The 22,927-nt window shown below is 39.1% G+C and overlaps 1 protein-coding gene across 8 annotated transcripts in view; it reads left to right on the top strand.

Moving 5' to 3' along the window:
- The window catches only part of MACROD2 (mono-ADP ribosylhydrolase 2), a 1,868,269-nt gene extending 1,853,683 nt beyond the window's left edge, over positions 1-14,586 (top strand). For all 8 annotated transcript variants that reach the window (XM_070588786.1, XM_070588788.1, XM_070588789.1 and 5 more), the window contains 3 exons: positions 4,462-4,539; positions 7,398-7,466; positions 11,185-14,586. In XM_070588786.1, coding sequence (XP_070444887.1) covers positions 4,462-4,539; positions 7,398-7,459 — 140 coding nt within the window. In that variant the 3' untranslated portion in view covers positions 7,460-7,466; positions 11,185-14,586. The remainder of the gene's footprint in view (positions 1-4,461; positions 4,540-7,397; positions 7,467-11,184) is intronic.
- Positions 14,587-22,927: the final 8,341 nt, after the last annotated feature.

The following is a 22,927-nucleotide window of genomic DNA, read 5'->3' as shown; positions in this document are numbered from 1 at the left end:
AGTCTTTTCCAGAATAGTTAGTGTTTTGTTTTTCCTGTGTAAGAAATTTTTGCCCAATGATGTGAAGGTATTTTTCCACGTTGTCTTCCCCATTTAGTTTTATAATCTATCTGGAATTTATTTTTGAGTATGGTGAAAACTGTTCTTTCAGTGTAGGTCTACTGACAACAAATTCCATTTTTTTCTCTGAAAATGGTTTAATTTCAAATTTGAAAGAAGTTTTGTTAGGTAGGGAATTTTATGTTGGAGATATTATCTTTGGTATGTTGAAGATGCCATTGCATTGTCTCTGGCTTCCATTATTCTTGTTGAGAAGACATCTCTATAAGTCCTATTGTTGCTATTTTGAAGTTAATGGGTCTTAGTTCACTCAATAATCTTATATTTTTCTAACCTTGGTTTTCAGCAATTTTACAATAATTGCCCTGAGTGAAGTTTGCTTGGAGATCATAACACTCTTGAAACAATGGTTTGCTATCTTCCATTAATTGTGGGAAATTATCAGCCATTATCTCTTAAAATATTGCTTTTGTCCCATAACACATAGGATAGACCCTGTCTGATATTTGTGCTCTTTTCTGTGTTTTCCATCTGTACTTTATTCTTTATATTTTCTAATGACTTAGGTTTCAGTTTGCTAATCCCTTTTTTGGCTTTGTCTAATTGATGCCAAATCCACCTAATTGAATTCTTTAATTATTGTGTATTTTTCAGTTCTAGAATTTACATCTGGCTTTTTTAATAGTGTCCAGTTATTTGATAAACTGTATTTTAAAGTTGTGTCTACAATACAGTCATGCACCCTATAATGACATTTTGGTCAACAATGGACCACATATATGATGGTGGTCCCATGATATTAGGACCATATAGCCTAGGGATATAGTAGGCTGTACCTTAGATTTGTGTAAATACTGTAGAGGAGGATCAAATTTTTCTCTTCCCTTCTAGGTTCTTCTGCCTGGTCTAAGAATTAAATTGACATGAGACAGATTAACCATTCTCAGCTAAAGACAAAAGAAGATGTTGGGGGTGGGGAGAGTCAGGGACTTCCAAAAGGAAGAAGGCAATTCACAAGCAGATGAAAAGGAGAAAAAGTCTGGAAAACAAATATTTGGCCACACAGAAACAGAAGAACATAGAGCAGAGCCCAACAAATAGGATTTTCTGGATTCCTCCCAGTCTACCACCTAGTTCATGTTATGCTAAGGTGATAGCTCACTTCCTGAGACAAGTTTTTCAAATCTGAATTCTTTTAGGCAGTGAAAGGCCAAGTGACAAGAAAAACTTTCTGAGTCTTTTGTTTCTTAAAAATAATCATCCTAAAATAATCTTCAGGTTAAAGAGATGCATTTTGGGGTGGCAAATTTTGTTCCACTTCAGTACATTCTATGATGTTCCTACAACGACAAAATAGCTTAATAATGCATTTCTCAGAACAGATCTCCATTGTTAAGTGATGCACGACTGTATCTGGATCTCTGATGTGTCTATTTATTTTGGCCTATTATCTTGCTTTTGAGTGACTTGTTCTTGTTCTTCTGAAATGCCAGGTAATTTTTGATTGAATGCTGGACACTGTGATTGAAAAATTGTAGAGATAACTTGAGGATCTGGGTGGTTTTATCTTCTTCCAGACAGGATTTATTTTTGCTTCAGACAGGCAGGTATATAGAATAGAACACTGTAATCTAATCAAGAATTGGTTTGATTAAAAATTGAACTTCAGTTTTATTTTTTTGTTTTTTGTTTTCAAAGTTGGTCAGAGACCTTTATTCCGGTCCTCATCATTCATTAAGCAACCTACACAAAACATTTTCTTTATCTCTGCCCCAAGCAGCAGTAGCTGCATCCAGGCCTGAAATGGAAGACACAAGTAGTGGAAGAGCTTGTGGAGAAAACTTATCAAGTGAGATCTCTGCATATCCTGGCTTAGGTGAAGGTAGAATAGGAAAAGTGTATAAGCATAATATTCCAAGGACTATTTGAAGGACTCTGTTCTTCAAAGCTGAGGCCTGCAGAAGAGGTGCTAGCTGAAGGATGCAGGTGAAGGCTCACAAAACTGCCCAGCTCAGCAATCTGAAGAAACCAAGCTGATGGGCTTCACTTTTTCTAAGAGCTGGTCTGTTTTAAGTTCATCCTTACCCTCAGAGTATAACACTGCAGGGAGCCCCACAGAAAACTCAAGGTACTTATTAGGGTATCTCTTCTTGTGTGGTCCCTGACATCCAAGTTTTGCCCCTCCTTCCTGCCCCTGCCCCCTCCAAACCTCATAAAACATTTGGAGGTTCTGTTCAATTTCTTGGCATGTGTGGAATGTCAGACTCACCATTTTGTGCCTCCTCAAGTTTCTGCTGCATTGATGGCTCTCTGCTGCTTTAAAATAATTTCTTAAATAATTTGTTCAGTGTTTCTAGCTGTTCTTGGTAGGACGGTTAGTCTACAACATGATAGTCCACCTTAGGCAGAAATCCCTTTCTCAGTGTGACTTTAATTTGCATTTCTTTCATTATTAGCAAAGTGAATCATCTTTTCTCATGACTACAAGCCATTTTTCTTTCTTTTTTAATGAACTATCTGTCAAATTTCTTGCTTAATTTTCTATCAGGTTGTTGACCTTCCTCATCCCTATTTTTAGAAGTACTTTATATCTTAAAGATATTATTAACCTTTTGTCTATGGTAAAAGGTGTAAACGTTTTTCCTCAATTTGTAATCTTTCTTTTTTTAAACATTTCTTATATATTTTCCATCCAAAAGTTTATTATGTTTATAAAATCAAATATGTCCATTTTTCCCTTATTTCTTCTGTGTTTTCAGGGATAATTAGCAAAGATTTCCTGCTCCCAGCCTTAGGAAATTACATCAATGTTTTCTTCTTTAATTATGTCTCTAAGGAATGTGTTGACAAACTATTGAAGAATGGTCCACTTTCTAGAATTGGCAGAGTGAAAAAGGATATGATATGGTGTTATGTCCGGTTGGAAGTTTCAAGTTTTGTTTTCCCTTTCCCAACCTCATCCTCAGAAACTGACGAAAAGAACTCATGGACACAGTTACTGTTTCCTTGAAGGGCTTGGGAACCCATGAGTCATTTTTTCTTCTTGTGTTATCCTTTTCCTGACTTCTCTCATCTACTCTCATACCATCAATGTTACTTCTATATTGACATCTCCCAAATACCTACATGTCTAATTCACAGTTCTCTCCCTCAGCAATAGGTGCAAAAGTTTGTTTGGCATCTCCACTTCGATGACCCTGCACTTGAGACTTCCAAACTAAAATGGCTTTCTTCACCTTCCCCCATTCTACTTGTTTAATATTTCGCCAAGAACTGACCTCCCTACCGTTCATCCACCCAGGCTCAGAGAGTAGTCACCTTTGAGTCATACTTCTTGATTCTCAGCTTTAGTCAATCATTACCAAGAGTGCAAGTTCTATCTTTGAAGGTATCTTCCTTTGAAGAGATTATAAACTGGACCTTTCCCATTCTTGCTTCATCCTCACCAACAGGCACATCAAATTTAACATACTCTGGGCTCAATAAGTACTTATAATGAAATGAATTTAATCTTCTGTTTAAAAAATGTGAAAAAAATAAAAATTTTGAAATTATGGATTTTCCAGTACTTTATCTATATTCATATTTTCAAATGCCTGGTTCTTCAAGTTGTGAAAACATAATAGATATTTAACTAAGACGTAAGAGATTATTGTTCTTTTGACTCTCTGGAAAATTTATCACAATAAAAAAAACAGATGTTAACTAGACATTGTGATGATCATTTTTCAATATATACAAATATTGAATCATTAAGAAAAAAGAAGAATGGCCCCCTTACTGCTACATTTAAACGTGTTATACAGCTCAGTCACAGCAATGGATGACATGCCTTCTGAAGCAGTGCAAATGGAGAACAATCACAATGGAAATTAATTACAGACTGGATTCTCAGCAATCCAAAATGGCGGCATCTGAGAAGGTCTCCTAGGAAAGCAACTAAGCCATTCATTTGTGTTTAAACAAACAAAAAACCCTCACTGCCAGAAGAATGAGTCTTTCAGCTTTCAGGCATGCCTAACCAAAATGTTTTCTTTTTTTCGCTCTTCGAAAGTTAAGCTACACAAACTCATACACACACAAATTTCCCTAAATTTAAATTGTAGGTTGTTCTGATTAAACCAAGTTTTCCTGCTTTCATGCTACCAGATTTCTAATTTGAGAAATTGTGGATGTCTGTATGTGATTATCTCATAAATTAAAGAGGATTTAGAAGATGACAGCACTAAAGTATTCAAGCAACTCAACCCACTATTTCCTCTTTTAACCTTTTCTGCAAAAGAAGTTGAATCCCAAGAGTATTTTTAAATTTAAGAGGGCAGTGGAAGGTGACAGAACAATTGGCAGTCAGGCTGTTCTAACTCTCTATTAATCAAAGACTATCTTCTTTCACTCTTCCAGCTCAAGGCGAGGACACACCTAGAGTTCCTGCGAAATGTGAAGGCTCCTGTGATGCAGAAAACTCTACAAATCCTGACGGTAACGTTCTGAGCTATTTAAGCTTGTGCAAACTACACATCTGGCACATTCTGTATGTGTAATCTAGGATTAAGGGAGCTATCTATTCTATGAATCAACATATTCAATTAGAACAAGGTAAAGTTAAAAAACCATTTACTGCTAAGAACTAATAAAACTGGCAGCCTTTTTTAAAAACTGACGCTAGCTATTTTAAAACAGCACGTGCCACAGTTTAAACATGCCTTGCAATACTGAGGCCACAGCACATAATTCCAAGGCTAAACTGGACAGAAGTGTAGTTGGTGAACTTTACGGAAATACCTCTTACTTCTGCCAAAAGGACTTCCCTAACTGTGAGCCCTGCCCCTCTCAGCATTCAGGGGAACCGTGGCTTGAGTGGTTCTTGGACCTTCATCACTTCACCGCCCCTCAAAGCCATATCAGATGGCTTTGCCCAAAACATAGTGAGTCTGTAAAAGCACCTTAGAAACAAAATTGACAAAAACCTTTCTCTGTTCACATCTCATTTTGAAGGCAACTAAAGATTCTGAGCCTCTTTGCCCCTGCACAACAATGCTAGGAACCCCTTGAAATATCATTACCTGCATTAGAAAAACACCTATTTAAGCACACATGATTTAATAAATATTTAATTCCCCTGGCTCATAGAGTTTAGGAAAACCAGAATTGGTCAGTGATCAACTACGTATATATATTTGCTAATTGGGTTATTTTAGCCAAAAAAAAGAAGGAAAAAAAAAAAAGAAAATTACTTGGAGTTGATAATGATCTTGGGAAAAATTCAGCCACTGGTAGAAGTTCCTTGGTGGTTTTAAACAGTTTCATATACCAGGTATCCCCCCATGCTATAGGTTTGCCATCATCTGAATTACCTCCCTTAATTATGAGTCTTTCTGCACAAACTGACTGTTTTTGCTCATGGGTATGCATTATCTAGGAGAATAATGTTTTTAAGTCCCAGATCCGTTGATTAAAAGCCACCACATTAGTCAAGGTCAGTTGAAGAAGACCAGACCCAGCCTATTTGTGACACTATAGACATGGTTCTTAACTAGTTCTTTACAAAGCATGTTGTGAGGAATATCAGGCCCACACAATGCTCATTGAATAAACAGGAAATAGATGTGAGAAATACTAAGTTTTAGTCCTCACTTGGATGTTTACCATTCACATTTCAGGCTCTCAGATGTCTTTGCTGTAAAGAAACTTATTAACATGGTTTAACATTGCTTTCCCCAAACTCATTTGATCATAGAATGCTTTTTATATTAACACTTGTTAGTAGGCTTTGGAACTAGTGACCCTTGGGTGGGAGGAAGAAACAGAAAACGAATGCTCTGCTATACTTTATTCTGCACACTCCCACACTGAGATGGGCGGATGTAGAATAATGGAAAGCGCATGCATTATCCTCTTTATATAGGTAAAGTTGCTGCAGCTGGCCAGTTTACACCTGGGGTTTAAAATGAGCTCACGCATCATTAGAAACTCAGGATAGTTTGCAGATGGAACAAAGAGACTTGCTTTTAAAACCTTCCTCCTTGAGAGAGAGTTGGGTGGGATGCCATGCAATGTAATTCCCTCTTTTAAGCCTCTTTGGAGTGTGAAAACCAGCATCTCCAACCATTTTACTTTAATCGAGCTTTCATGTTCAAGAAAAAGGGGTTTGGGTTGTTGATTTTGTGCAAATAAATGAAGACTACCCAAATGAGAATAGAGGTTACTTATTCTTAAGAGAGTTTACTATCGCAAGGGTGTCAACCATTATCACTTGTCTTTGGCCAACTTAAAGGCAGAGAGGGAAGTGGGAAATCTTTATAGTTAACAAAAGAGAAATCTTCAAGCATCCTCTGATTGAAGGGTTGTTGGCATGGGGAAGCTGGACATGGGCTAACTTTGGTGACTGGGAGATCTAAGTGGGACATCTTAGGTGATTGGCTTACGAACATATTTGGCTTTCCCTGCTTGGTCCTATGTTAGAAGTATGGGGCAACATATAGGGAAGCTGGTGGCCACTGATCAAGTCTTGACCATTCTGGGCTGATTGCTGTACAGGCTGTGGTTTTGTTGCTCAGGCTGGTTGCTTCAGAGGTTTTGAGTTAGAGCTCTCTTGTTATAAATGGTCTGGCCGTTGTCCTTTTATATATTAAGTCTCTCATTTTATAACATGAGCTTTGATGCTTTAAAAATATCAATCTAATTAAACCTACTGACCCTTGAAAATTTCCGGAGTAACTGCTATGCCTGCTCCGGGCTACTTCTGGACAATGGCAGTAATTATGCATTTGTATTTTTATGCAAATACTCACATAGAACAACACACACAGTAAAGTAAAAGCACATTCTTTATCCTCACTGTTTGATCTCGTTAGTTGTTTTGTTTTTCTATTTCGTGGTGTCCACTGCCACTGCCTCCATTGGCAAGTTTACAGGGTCTGTTTGGAATTTTAGAATTGAAACCATGGCAAACCAAACAGGCCTATTGACATTGCCATTTTAGAGGGAACCGCTTACCTCCCCGTCTGTTTTCCTTTGTTTTCTCTTTATTTTCTTAGGGATCCAATAAGACTTTAAATTTACCTAAGGATAGTAGTAAGTACACCCAAAATGTCAACCCAAAAATCTGGTATGAAATAATACCTCAGCTTCCACAGTTCAGTAAAGAGGTAGTTCCACCCTCCCTGCGCCCCACCAGAAAAATCTACAAGAATGGTCCCCAAATCTTAAATGAAGGAAAATGAACTGAAAAGAGTTAGGAAATCAGAAAAGTATTAACTCATAGGCTATTTTAATGTGTTTGAGAAATTTGGGTTTAATAAATATTTAACCTTTTTTGTTTTCCTTTCTGGTTACAGTTGAAATGAATAGTCGAGTTGACAGTGTAAATGACCCAACAGAGAGTCAGCAAGAAGATTAAGTAGTGGGTAAGTTGCCCCTGTGGTGGGATTTTCAATTGATTAAACCGGCCATAGAAACTGTTTGTAAATGGCTTTTAATTTCTCTCAGTTCTACCAAGTCCCTCAGCATGGCTAAGGCTAAACTTTAAAAATCTTTATACCAAATAACACAGTGTAAAGAGCAAGGATTACCCCTAGAAGCTTGCCATCTTTAAGGGAAAAAGATAAGCCACAACATATCTAAATCATGCAGTTCCCTGGTTTTCTGAGCTTTGACAACAAGAAAAAAATGTTTCCTTCCGTCTCACCCCCTGGCCTCCTGGAGTGATCAAATTATTTCAGCAACCCCCAGCTGATTCTGAAGCATTGCTTTTCCAGAAGTTACCTGCTGAGTTGTTTAGTATATCTGTTTTTAAGCATAACACTAAATCTTTGCCCTGGAGAATGTAGAAAGGCTCTTGAGTGTGATAAGGCAGAAACAAGCCTGCCTTGTGTCTTATCCTCTCACACCACTACCTGTGGACCTGTGTGTCTGCACAAAGGTTTGCTGGGTTGAACAAGCCTCAGGGAGCTCGACAGGAAAATAAAAGCCTGGAGCAAACCATATTTAGGAGTTTTTCCAGGCCAATGCTCTAACTCTCTCAGCAAAGACTGAAGTATGTCTAGAATGATGAGTAATCTGTAACCCTTTTCCATATCTTGAGGGCTGGTGAGAAGAATTAGAGGAAAGAAGTCAGGCTCGCTATTCCAATTCCTAGCTTAAAATACTTAGCTATGAAAAAAAAAAAACCCCATAGAATAAATGAACTGTGGGACATCCAGTATAAGACACAGACATATTGACCCCGTTGCCCCCAGCTCCTCCCTGCACCCCCTGCATTTTCTCGGTAGGTCTCTGCACTCTCCCAGGAGCCATGTGGCACCAGCCCCTTGAGCTTCTACATCGTGGCCGAATAGTTGAGAATGTGGGAAAGTAGCAAGCATCTGCCCTTCCCATCATGGTCTTGAACATCACTTAAAACTAAATATATAGCATTTGTATAATACCTGTATGGCATAGGACTGTTAAAAAATATAAACTCATGCAAACATGGTCTTATAAACATTTCTTCTTTCTTTTTTTTAACCTTGTTCGTGTATTTTAAATATTCTACTAAGCTGCAGGAATGATCTGGTAGAGAAGATTCCATTAAAAAGTAATGAAATGAGACTAAACCTGAACGATTTAAATTCATGTTCCTCAGTGTTGTCTTACTCTTTGCCCTTTTGTGGCCAACCAACTATAGCCTTCTTGTGTATATTTTTTTCTTACAGACACTATTATTTTCCTGTGTGATCAGTATCCAGATAAAGTACCAGGATAAATCTGTTTTCCTTGGCTAATGTGAAAATACTTTCCTTGACCATAAAGATGAATCTATACCTTTACCTGAATGAATGAAAAGCTCAAACTTAATTTAAGGAAACTCACTTCTAGGAAGGGGCAGTGACTTGCACAGCGTCACCTGGCTGGTAATGGAAACCTCTCAGCACAAAATTCTTTGATGACACTACACTGCTTCCCAGACAATAGTGAGTTTCTGAACACAGTGGTCACAGAGAACAGTATGACCTGAGGAGCTTTGCGGATTCCCACAGAAAGATTTACACAGCTGGGTTTGTAGAGGTTATCAGGTAGTTCAACAGGAAGAAGGAACCTTTCATCTGTGCCTCATGCCTTCAAGGAAATTAAAGAAATACAGTGAAATGGAATTAGAATTAGAATTATAGAGTTCAAAGACATAATATAAGGATGTTTAGTGTTGTGTCATTTAATTTATAATCGTAAAAAATTAGGAATATCTGGGGCCAGCCCCATGGCCTAGTGGTTAATTTCAGCACACTCCACTTCAGTAGTCCAGGGTTCGGTTCCCCAGTGTGTACCTCCACCACTCACCAGTAGCCATGCTGTGGTGGTGACCCACATACAAAATAGAGGAAGATTGACGCAGATGTTAGCTCAGGGTTAATCTTCCTCAACCAAAAAAGAAAATCAGGAATATCATAAATGACAATAGGAGAATGGTTCAATGAATCAACAGAATGTTCTGCAAATGTAAAAATAACTTTTCAACAAGTATTTGAAGGCATGTATAGATGTTTATGGAATCTGAACCTTTAGTTCTAGAGAAACATGGCAGGCTGAGTGTGGCTTCCAGGTTGGGCTTTAAGAGCCCTTGTAACTTCCATTTTTGCACTCCCGGAATGCTTTTTCTTGGAATCCAGCCACCTTGTAAAAAGCTCAGGCTCTACTATAAAATGAGGAAGGCCATATGGAGAAATCCTGGAAAGCGAGAGGCCATTTTGATGTTCTAGCCCTAGTGCATACCACCTGGAGCAGATGAACTGGCCAGCTGAGGCCAGGCCAGATTATAGAATTGTGAGAAATAATAAATCATTGATGTTTTTAGCCACTAAGTTTTGGGGTTGTTTGTTATAAAGCAACAGATAACTGAAACAGTGGGGTAATGCAGAACCCCTCCCAATATAAATGCTTAGAAATGAGAGACAAACTATAACAAAAGTATTTTAAAATACATAGCTCAACTGACACGAAAGCAGAAGGGCCAGAAGTGAAGAGGAATTTGAGAGCCAAAGCAATCACCTAGTGAGCTGAAGATGGCTGCAGATGGGTTGTTGATGCAGAGATAGGCCCTTTGGTTAGGGACTTGGGTTCTAATGGCCACCTGGGACCTTGAGCCACCCAAGGTAAGGAATCGGAACTGACACCTCTACAGAAAAAATCTGCGACTCCCAGCTCAAGAAATTAACAAGGATACTCGTCTCTGCCCAGGGTGCTGCTTAGGGAAAGAAAAAGGTTCCCATGATAAGTAGAAAGTACAAATGCACCATGAGTTTTAAACACAAATTTATGCCATTCAAAGTCATACCGTAATATACAAATTGACATTAATTTATAGTTGATTGTAGACCAATATTATCCCTGCTGCGGGTGGCAAATCGAAATGTGAAACTATCACTTGGAATTCCTACAGAAGAAAAAAGTTCCTGAAGATGAGTCAATCTTGATGAGCCAAAAGACCATCAAAGACTTTTGCAAATCAGCATTATGTATATTGTTATTGTTACTGTTATTATTTCTTTTTTTTTTTTTTAAAGATTTTATTTTTTCCTTTTTCTCCCCAAAGCCCCCCAGTACATAGTTGTATATTTCTCGTTGTGGGTTCTTCTAGTTGTGGCATGTGGGACGCCGCCTCAGCGTGGTCTGATGAGCAATGCCATGTCCGCGCCCAGGATTCGAACCAACGAAACACTGGGACGCCTGCAGCGGAGCGCGCAAACTTAACCACTCGGCCATGGGGCCAGCCCCTACTGTTATTATTTCTATGTTGAGCTCTGGAAACTAGAGTGTATGAATGGGTCCCAAAAGGGAGGACATATCAATTCAAGGTTAGATTTTTCAAAGAATACTTTGAAGAGTTGAGTTAATCGGCCCCATCAGCCAAAGCAAGTTGTCATTGTGGCATACGTTTATTGACAGTGATTTATATGCTTTTCAAAGATACTCTGTGCCAGCAATTACAGCTCAGGTATCCAAAACTCTTTGATAGTCAAATAAAATATTCCTAGCCTGTTTGAGAGGTGAGAAACATTTAAATGTCTGCATTAAAAAGCTATTCCTTGCTAAACCTACGAAGGCGCCTTATCTTTAATCTAACAAATGGTTTCTCCTTGTCTTTGGCAGGGGCACAAGATGAAGCAAAGGAACGAAGACATGGAAGTCGATGACAGTGCTCAGCACTGCTGGCCTCTCCTGGCCCTGGGGAGTGTGGGAAGACAGCAGCACCTGCTGTGGAGGCGGGTGGGGGTGGGGGGAGGCGATCTCACGGAAGGACAGGGAATCCTTTGCTGTAATTTTTCCAGCTGCATTTTGTTCTGTTTACCTGCAGAAAAAGAAAAAGAAAAAAAAAAGAAGTTTCCTTTAATTTGGTGGGGGGACCCACGTTAACACATCTTTTCAGGCACTATTCCTGTAATTTCTGTCTTTTCTCTCAGACCTTTGCCCCAGGGTCACAGTGGCACGGCTGATCCCTCACGTGTGTCCCCTGGCTCCTGTCTGCTTTCTGGGTTATTTCACAAAGCTGGTCATACAGTGGTTTCTTCAAAGAAAGAGAAGGAAGATGATTGTTTGAGAAGCTGCAGGCTAGATTTCAGGAATCACCAGGCCCAATATCAGTCTAATCCACAAACAAAGGAGGCAGGATAGAAAATGGGCAAAAACCTCAAAAATCACTTGGAAAAAGGTCAGGATGGTGAATTGAAAATAATATTTTATTCAGGGATTCCCAAGATACAGTTTCGTTCCCTGTGGTTAATAAGGAATATGGAAGCAGGATTTAATCCAGAGCAGAGCGCAGAAGCGTAACTAGGAACAAGGGCCTGACAGATGTCGGGTCTCTTCCTCCATCGCCAAGACAGCAGGTGCCTTCTCTGACAGAGACTTTCAGCAGAGCGTACTTGGTTCATGAGGTCTTTGCCGTGTGCTTCAGCATGGAGCCCACGGGTAAGATGTGACTCTGTGCCACCAGTTGTAAGGGATGGCACTTTTCTAGGTGTTTTCATTAAGAGAGGGGTCTGCTGCATTTCGGATCCAAACATATGCCTATGAATATTAAAAGTTCCACTTGAAATCTCTCTTTATGTATAAACTTTTCATAAAAGAACATCTTGTCTTTACCCAAGGTTTGCTGGCCCACAGAGCAGATTCTCACTGGAAGTTAGAGGCAATCAGAGATGTGCTTGCAGTCTCGGCTCCCTGGTCTGCTTTTAAATGGTGTGGTTTGCTCATGCCAAGTCCAAGACTAATTTGATGGCTGGTTCCCTCTCCCAGCCAACCGTTGATTATGGCTTTGAAGGGGAGCAGCAGTACTAATGAGCCAAGATGCCAATGGCACAGTGGGTACAGGGACAAAGGCCCCAGGAGGAAGTCAGAAGTTGTCGCATACATCTACCCGAGAGCCAACATGAACAGCGACCCTCACGAGGCAAGACGCCTGCTTCCCCAGCCTCCCTGGGTTCTCAGGCAGTTCTGTTTTTTTCTGTGGAAACTAATATCATTTCTTGCATATCTTCTTCAATCTGTCTTCCCTATAAGGCCTTTAGAATTGTAAGTTATTGATATATTTTTTTCTTAGTACAGGGAGAAAAGTAATGGATCTAATTGAGTATTTCTAAAATAAAAGGATGCTCTGCTTTCTAAATATTCCATGAAATTCTTCAGGTTTGGCCTCTCCTCTATGGAAAATTCACCTTCTTATCTTCCTGTGACTTTCGTTTTGGCTTTTCTGAATTTGTTGCCCCTCTGCATGGCTTATTTGGTATATTTGAATAATTAGCAAGTTATATTTCTGCATAGGTAGTATGTTTTAACATGCTGTATTTTTTTAAAAGCTGCTCATCATCCTAGCAGCAATGCTATCTAAGTGACCTCATGATTTTGGAACATGGCCATTTCTCCTTCTGCCATTATTCTAGAGTTTGATATGGAACCATATATGTCCTCTATTGCCATTAGACATTGCTTTCTAGAAAAACAAGGAAAAAGTTCATTTTAAATAATTCAGGAAATGATGCCATATGGATACTGATAGTTTCCATATTTTATGTCATCTTTATAACAGTTGAAAGTCCCCATCATTCTTGTGAAGTACTTGACAAGTGCAATCTGCTAGGAGCACATTTCCCTGTGACTCCAAAACGTTAGTGCTCTCACGCTCAGTGATGAGTTCCTGTTGAAAACAACATGAGAGAGAAAAGAGGGTTGGGGATTTTTAATGGACAAAGATGAAAGGCACTAGTATTCCTGCTAGGAGCAGTCAGGATTGGGATGATTTCAGTCCTGGTGTTCTCCTTATCATCAATGACAGCTACTTTATTCATTTTAAACGTGGGTGGGGTAGGAATGGAAGGAGGGAGTTCTCTGCCTGAAAACAGCAGAAAAAGGAAAGTAAGCTTTGTATCCAGGAAACTAAGAGAATGAGTAGTGAGTATCATCAGCCCCACTCTTGAATTTCTTTAAACTTCATTTTATGATTAGATTGTATTTTCATTTTTGCCTCATTAAGCTTTTTGGTTGCTATTTGGCTATAAGATTAGATGCGTGAAAACCAATAACGAAGTTAAATTTCCATTTCAATAGTAAAATATTAAAAATCTAGCTATTGGCCAGATTGAAGACACCTCAACACAGGAAACCTTTATTTCACTGGCGCTGTCATTGTACAGGCTGTACAATGGAAAATCTGAAAGGCTGATTGATGCTCCCACACATGGATTCTGGATGTCAGTTTCCAACCGCACTCAGCCAGGCTGTGGTGTGAGGGGTTACAGGAGTGAGGGGGAGGAAGATAGCCCTGTATTAGTCATGTTTGCATACAGAGGACTGAAGTAGGCTTTCAGCATAAGAGTCCTAATTAAAAAGGTACTCATTGTAGGAGAGACAAAGGGGCTTTTCCTCTAGCTGGTAACTATTCAGATGATGGACAAGTCTTCTTTCATAAAAGCTTACAAAGGAGGCATCCGAAACACTGTCTCTGATACTGGGTCACATATTAGTCACCGCAGCTAATTGTAAATCTTTCTATGAAACACTGAAAAGCCTCTTTGTGAATTAATACAGTTCTGCTTGATGCACTTGATTTGAAATGACATTTTTCTGTATGTGGTGCATGTTGGCTTTGCTTTGAAAAATAACAAAGTTAGCAGAATATGTTCAATATATTTTCTTGGGGAATAGGGTTTTTATCACATGATTCATTAAGGATTTGCCTTACCCTGACATTTGTGATATAAAGGAAAACCAGAAAAAAAAGTAATTTTCTTGATCAAGATATGTTTTTACCTAATGCAAATAAATGTAGTCTGTGGCTTGCAAGGAAAAAAAGTTGTCTTCTGATATCTGGTATAAACTGCTAACTAGAATAATATGTGCCTCTTTTGTTAAACCAGCATTTAAACGCTGGACTGCTTCTAAATCTGTTTCTTTTCATCTATGCCATACACTGAGAAACTTAAACAACTGTTGCCTTCATACTATATTTGTTAGAGCAGAATACAAATAAAATTTGTTTGAGAGGATAAGGTGGAATTATCTGTGTTTTGTGAAATTTATTCATTAGCCATGAGCAATTAATAACTCAAAATGTTCATTTAATACTATATTTGTTGTTAGTGCCATCGAGTCGATTCCAACTCCCAGCAGCCCTGTGCAGAGCAGAGCAGAACCCTGCCCGGTCTTGTTGTGCCATTCTCTCCCCTTCCAGAGCTATAGCAGACAATGCTCCACTGCTATTCATACGGTTTTTGTGGCCAGTTTTTTTGGAACTGGCAGGTCCTTCTTCCTAGTCTGTCTTAGTCCCGAACCTCACTGCAACCTGTCCACCATGGGTGACCCCACCTGTATCTGAAATACAGGTGGCATAGGTTTCAACATCACAGCAACATGCAGCCACCACAGTATGACAACCAACAGATGAGTGGTGGTTCCCTGGCCAGGAAATGAACCTAGGCTTTGATGGTGACAGCACCAGATCTTAACCAACAGACCACAAGGGCTGGCCTGAGTACTACGTATTTTGTTGCAAATGTGCGTATTTAAGATTGCCCCTGTAAGTCACCTTTAACTTACCGGTAGTCTTCCCTTGCTAAGACTGGTCACTATTTTGACCATGTTTTTTGAAATTAAACTATACAGAAGTTTGTACAGACACAAATCCCAATGCATAATTTTTCTCTGAATACTATATAGCTAATTACCCTAGCAACAGCCTCTGAGGTGCAAGATATAAGTTGATGAGATGAAGCCAATGATTCCATGAACATTGGTCCATTCTTTGGAACTCATCATCTACTACTGGAATTCTTTTTGAGCACCTTTTATGAGCCAGTCACTATGCTGGCTATGTGATCATCACAGCCATGATCCTCCTCAGTGTATTGCTGATGGAATTATGATTGAATTACACAATTGTTAAGAGTTTGGCAATGGATCAACAAAAATCGCTATGGGAAAAACTGAATGTTCTTTTGAAAATGGAAATCTGTATCCCATGAGAGTTAATTCCCTCAGTCTCCTACAGAAGAGGTGCTATCAGGTTTATTGTTCTAGAAGGCAAAAAAGAAAGTGAATCCCTTTATCCAACAAAGACAGAGACTTCATAGGTAAAGGATAATAAGGTTTTTAAATTGTTGTACCAGAGGGAGATTTCTCCAGTAATAGAAAAGGTTTGATGAGAAAAAAATGTAGGCAGGACCATCTTATGCTGCACTAGGCAACCTCACCACAAATGCTTCAGAGTGACAGTAAAGATAATTTGACATGATTGTAACATTGCCAAATGCACTTTTTTATCTACATCCAATTTTTCATCTCTTTTCCTGTCACTCTTATGTTTCTCTCCCATATTTCTGTCCCTTTGCCTCACTTCAATCAAAGTTGCCATTAAACATTGTTCAACTTTACTGGTGGTTCTCAGGACTAAAAGGAATAATGGTACCCATTTATGTTGTTCTTGCCAGGACTCTGGCCCAGTTGTGGGGCTTTGAGAAACAAAGTACCTCCATTTCTTGGTTTGAAAGATGGAAATACTAACGCATTCCTGAACTCTCTTAGAAATGTAAACACGAAGACAGTGCCAAGATACTATACTTTGCCATTTGGAAAAGCACTTGGTGAGTTATCAGCACTGAATTCTGCTATTTGATACTTAGGCAAACAGCCTTTTCTTGATCTCGAGACTTTTTACCAAAAGAGTAAGTGATCCTTACAATTGGGTAAGAAATAGGAAATTCTTTCTACTGAAGTTGGTTTAAATTTTGCCCCTAAATTAAAGACTCAAGAGAATAAGAGAAAATTGTTTCATAAAATTTAGAGAAATGAGAGATTTGAGTTCTCAAAATATGTACATACAAAATACTGACAGAGTGTAAATCTTTCTAAGTAGTCATATCTCTGATAGGAACTACAGTGGATCTATGAACAAAGAAGAAGGTAGGAGCAACATCCTGTATCTCTTGGTTAACATCCATGGAAGGAGACAGATTGTTAAAGAGATAGTTATACCTCCCCTTCCCTGGGGAGGAGTAGACTTCCTTGCCCCACTGAAATTGGACTTGATGTTGTAATTTGATTTGACCAATGATTTGTGGGCAGAAATGGCATGTGTCACTTCAGGCAGAAGCTTGAAGACTCATGCTCTTTTTTTCCTTCTACCATAATGAGCAGCAACATCCCAGATGGACTGCTCTGTCAACGTGGCACCTCGAATAACACACAGAGTTGGGTTTCAGGCAAGACTCACTGAGAAAGTGACATGAATGAGAAATAAACCTGTGTTTTGAGATTTGGGTGCCATTTGTTTCCCTGCATAACCTAGCCTATACTAACTGATACACATGCCATCAAAGCATTTAAATGAAAAGTCCAAGTATCTGTACAATCTGCCTCTCCAGCCTCATCTTGTGTGACTCTCAACCTGGCTCACAATGCTGCCAGCGTACTGACCTTCTGTCCACTCCTAAAACAGCCCAAATTCGTTCCAGGCTCAAGGCCTTCGAACTAGTAAACTTTTTCTTCCCAGTTTCACTTGACTGGTGCCTTTTCATCCTTGAGACCTCAGCTACAATGTCACTTCCTAGAGATGCCTTCCCCAGCTGCCTTTTTCCAAAGTAGATCCTCCTCCACAACTCGTGTTTGCCTACCTAACGGCTGCATTTGCTACTTCAGAACACTTACAATAAATGCATTGTTTATTTGTTTACAGAGCAGGGATAAAAATTCACATGTCTCAAATGAGATGTGCAAAATATGTAGCTTTTCTTCCCCCCAATAACTTAGCTTACCTCTGTCCAACTGGTTAGAGAGGATTATGGGAAAATAATTTAATCTGTCAATTAAAGTATTTAAAATACTCATTTGGGATAAAGATTTGGTCAAATTCAAGGTTTAAACTCTCCACTGAGGCTATTTCTTGCCACCCATATTTTTGTGTCCCCTCTGTTAGATAAAGGCTTTATTTTCTAATCATTATGCAATAAAACTAAGAATAAATAAATTTAAATGCTAAAGCAATAGTTAGTATAACAATTAAAAGTAATTTTCTAAATTTTTTGTCAAGGAGGAATATCTAGAATAACGTAATAGATTATTTAGAAAATAACAAAAATGTGAATACTAACTATAAAAAATGTGAGATAAAGTCAAAGCTGTACTTAGAGAAAAATTGTTTTAAATACCTTAATTATTTAAAATGAGGGGAAAAAAGACTTTTGGAAGCATTCAAATTTAGATTTTGGGAAAAGAAAAACATCTGGAGAAACTGAGAAATTTTTTTAAATGTAAAATGTTAAAAATGAAAACGTTGGTTCTTTGAAAAATCCATTAAAATAGACAACTCTTGAGCAACTATCATGAATAATTTTAAAAGGATAGCAGCATAGGAATTTTAAGTACAATTAAACTAAATTTTATACATAACTATGTAACCAATAACAAGGCAAAGAAATTGGAGATTTTTTGAAATAAAAATTATCATAATTGATACAACCTGAAACAGAAAAACCACATAAAACAAATTCATTGCAGAAATGAGAAAAGATATCAAAATCTCCCAAACTAACCATCTATGCCTGTTTATCAGTCTATAACTAGCTATCAAAATAATGTGTACAAATTGTCAAAAACCTAAGAATGATCACAGGTAATGTTCTCTGCTTTCATTTCATAATATTTTCATAATTGAATCATACAGTACACTGTTTTTTCACTTGGTCGTATCACAAGCACTTTCCTGTCAATCAAAGGTTTTTCTAAGTCATTTAAAAATATTTCATCATAGGGCTCAAATTTATATTACCACTTCCCTATTCTATGACACTTGGGTTACTTGATGGCTTTCCCTATTTTAAATAAAACCACAATGAACACTTTAGGTCACAAATTTTTGTCTTCCTCAGGGTATATTCCCCGAAGAAGGCTACCAGGGTTCATAGACATTTGATGATTTTCACCAAATTTGCAAAGCCATACTGCTAGCAATTAGAAAATGAGAATCTCCATTTTGTGGAGTCCTCACTCACCTTCAGGGTCCTACAAATATTGACACTAAAAGATGTCAGTGTGGAAACTGGTTTGTCATTGTTGTTTTAACTATCATTTCTTCATTTACTAATGAGGTTGGACGGATTTCTGCCAGCTATTTGTATTTCCTGATTGGGAAATTAATCTGTTATGTTATTTGGTCATGTGTCAATTGAGATTTTGATTTTTTTGTGGACATTTATGAACTGTTTGCATATTGAGAGTATTACCTTTTCGTCGTAATTCCTGCATATAATTTTCTACTTGTGCTTTGTTTTATAATTTTGATTGTGATATTTTCCAACATACAAACTACTTTTTATGTTTCTTTGCAATCAAATCTCTCTTTCCCTTCGTACTGGCTTTCATTACTGTTGTAGTTGACATTTAGTGTTTTTGCATGCTGAGCATCCATTCCTGCTTCTTCAGGTGATGAAGCCCAGCAGAAAACTCCTTTTATGTGTTTTCTGGAGCTGACCTTCCAACCCTACTCTAGAGGTGACAGACATGGGATCCAGGCTGACAAATCACAAGACATTATCTCCCTGTCCTCAGTAGACAGGCCATGTGACCTGAACTGGGCCAATCAGCATCTTCCCTAAGACTTGACATGTGGTTACTGGGAGAGAGAAATTCACAAGTCACAGTGAACATGTCAATCTGGAGATTTTGGCAGCTTTTTCCCTGATTCAGCTATGTGAGCCAATGAATTCCCTTTTTAAGCAAGTTTGAATTAGGTTTCTGGCTCTTGTAACGGAATGGCTCTCCACTTGTCTCAGATTAAAGAATAAAGTTCTCAAAATGTCCTGAAGGTCGCATGTGATTTCACACACACACCTTCCATTAGCTCTGCAAACTCCTCTCTTCCAATTCTCCTCCATGGCCTTCACTACTGCAGCCGCACTGGACTCCTCAAATACGCCAGCCTGTCTCTTGCCTTAAAGTTTGACACTAGCCCTTCTAGAATTCTCTTCCTCCGGAAGTGCATATGGCTACTTTGCTTACCTCCGTGGAGTCTGTTCCAAACTTTCCCAGCAAGGCTTATCTTGATGACCCTCTCTAATGCTGCAAAGGGCGCAAGCTCTGGCCCTCCTCCTGGGCTCTATTTTTTCCCCTCCCCATGGCACTTATCACTTTCTAATATACCATATAATTTCCTTAGTCATTAAATTCATTTCACAAAAAATTATTGAAAAGCTCCTCCTGGGGCCAGCCCAGTGGCACAGTGGTTAAGTTCGCACTTCAGCTTCTCGGTGGCCTGGGGTTCGCCGTTTCAGATCCCAGGCGCAGACATGGCACTGCTTGTCACACCATGCTGTGGTAGGCATCCCACGTATAAAGTAGAGGAAGATGGGCACGACGTTAGCTCAGGGCCAGGCTTCCTCAGCAAAAAGAGGAGGACTGGCAGTAGTTAGCTTAGGGCTAATCTTCCTCCAAAAAAAAAAAGAAAAGTTCCTTAATTTTATGAGGAAAAGCTAGGCTCAATGATGGCAGGGATTTTTGTCTGTTTTATTTACTGGCGAATCCCAAGCACCAGAGCAGTACCTGGCACATATTAGATGCTCATTAAATAGTTGTTGAATAAATGAAGGAATCCTGCTCAACACTTTGTTCCGGGAAACCCTTGGCAAATTTTCTCTTATGAGGCTGGTGACCACCTCAGTGAGTTTTTTCTTTATTTCTTTCTTTTTTGGAAAAAATATAGAGGGGAGATGAGGTTAAACTGTGGCTATTAAGCAATGCACCCTGTCCCAGGAGACAAGTATCAGAACAATGGGAGAGTTAATAATGTTTGTAAAATTACTGTGAGAATGCCCTTTGGTTCAGAAATTATGCCTACTTGCTATTGAATACAACAAAAAAAAGAAAAGAAAAGAAAGGTATCAGTTCATTGATCCTACCTCAAATAAAGCAAGGATTGTGTTTGAATATTACCATGGTCCTTCTCTTTGTCTGAGGGTAGGTGATGGGGGGGGGGGGGGCAGTGTTGTGGTAGGATTGGCTACTCTGGGAAAACAATGCCATCTCAATGGCTGAACACAATGAAGGTTGACTCTCCACTTGCATCCCAGCCCCTTGCGAGTTGGACAGCTTTCCGACAGGCAGTGACACAGAGGCCCCTGCTTCTTCCATCCTGTAGTGTCATCACTTTGGGCCTGTTTTCTCCAAGGTCACCATCAAACAAGAAGAGAGAATGGAGATTGTCATGAGCCAAGCACAGGAGGGACTGCACAACTGCTGCCCGTATTCATTGGCCACAACTCAGTCACCTGGCTCCACTCTAACAGGGAAACGTGGAAGTTTTCTAACCTGGAAAATGCAGCTTGACCAAGTACCCAACAGGAAAATGAAATATTTTTGATGATTACCCAGCATTGCATCTGCCTTGAAAGCAAAACAACTCCCTCTTTTGAGACATAGCTGTTTGCTGACAACAAGCCCTTTACTTCCCCTCCTCAAGAACGAAGGAGCCACACTGGCTTGGAGAGAGTGTTGTCTGGGCATCTTAGACGATTGAAACAACTCCATGATGGGCAAAGGGCTTAACAATGGGGTGGAAAAAAGTCCGAATGTTGTTCTGCATTGTCTTGGGTAGAAACTTAAGGATGTAGCAGAATAAGCCTTTGACTGACCTCTATCACTTGTCCTGGAAATGTTTTTTTCATTCGTTTTAAGGAAAATCAAAAGAAGACCTGGTCTATGTGTCTGATTTTTCTAGGTCCTCAAATGTACAGCATTTGAACTTCAAAAGTCTTTCCCTGTCTAGAGAGAGGGAACGGTTCCAGGTGTTTACCTATATTTCCTTTTCTTTTTTTGTTCTTTGTGTGTTTGTGTGCGTTTCCATTTCTACATCTACATCTTTAATGTGCCTTGAATTTATTTTGATATTTGGTATTTGATGAGAAGTAACTTGATTGAGTAGCTTTAAAAATATTCCAAGCCCTAATTATTACATAACATCTGGATCCAATTGCCTTAAATTTATTTCTTTAACATACACTTATTTTACATTTATACAAGGATCTAGTTTATTGGTTGCATCTTCCTTTGGGTTATCTAGTGCCACTATGTTTTAATTAATGTAGTTTTATAATGTGTGTCTATGATGGCAAATTCAACGCTTCCACCTTTCTTCATTTTCAAATGTTCTTGGCTATTACTCATTGTTTAGTGTTCCAGATAAATTTTAAAATAGCTTTGTCACATTTCCCTCCCATAGATAGTCTTTCTATTCAACTCTTCCTCTCTAAACATCCCCAGAAAAATGGAGGAGCCAGGCAGTTTGGTGAGCCCACGCTTAGTTCAGACAGTAAGAGGATAGGATATCTGTTTTAAATGCAGCTTCCTGAAATGTTCCAGAGAAGAACAACACTCCTGTTCATCCTTGGCCTCCTGATGAGGCTGGGCTGTGGTCTGAATAACAATTGTTTTCCAAACATTCTGTTCCAAAGCCTTTTCCTGCCTGCTTGGCCTCCAGTGCCTTCAATCTCATCTGAGTAATTTCATTCTGCATAGTGAGTCGGGAGGTAAAACCTAGGTAAATATCACTGTGTCTTGACTAATCATCATCCACTTTGCAAACAAGTACTAAAGGGCCCAACAGAGCTGGTCCACAGGACTCTATCTGCAGAATTCAAAGACACAGGAGTATGACATTTGCTTACCAAGTGCTCCCGCTGCCACTGCGTGGGTCTGAGTTCTTCCTGAAGCAAACTGAAATGCAATCCCCTGGTTTTTGATTCCACTTCACCTGATACTGGGCACCAGTATTTTCTGGCTCAGCAGAGGCTCATTAGCTGCCTAGTCTGACAAAGACTTACACAACTGCATCAGATGTGTTGGGGCCTCTTAAAGGATCGAGGCCAGCCAGGAAAAAAAATAGGGTTTTTTGGCAAACAGAAAGTACAGTAAATATGGAAAGAGAATACAGCTAATGTTAATATTTTTTATTGTTCAACTCACTTTATATATGTTAACTCATTTAATCTTGACAATCAGTTAGGTACTATTATTCCCATTTTATATATGTGCAAACTGAGATTCCAAGAGATTAAGTATTTCACACAAGGCCACGTGGCTAGTCAGCAATAGGGCTATGATTTGGACATGGGGAGTCTGGAGCTAGAGGTTGCTAGCCTAACCTTTGTACTAGGGATTCTCAAAGTTGGGCAGGTGTCAGAATCACTGGGAAGCTCGATGAATCATGGATTCCTGGACCCAACCTCAGAATTTCTCATTCATGACGTGAGGGGTGGGAAGCTAGGATTTTGCATTGTTATTAACTCCCATGTACTACTGCTACTGCCCCAGCTGACACACTTGGAGAACCATTGCACTGCACTACACAGAA

This window comes from Equus przewalskii, chromosome 21 (genome assembly GCF_037783145.1).
Source record: "Equus przewalskii isolate Varuska chromosome 21, EquPr2, whole genome shotgun sequence".
NCBI classification, from domain to species: domain Eukaryota; kingdom Metazoa; phylum Chordata; class Mammalia; order Perissodactyla; family Equidae; genus Equus; species Equus przewalskii.
Note: the sequence above shows the minus strand (reverse complement) of the source record. Positions and strands in the feature narration are given on the sequence as shown.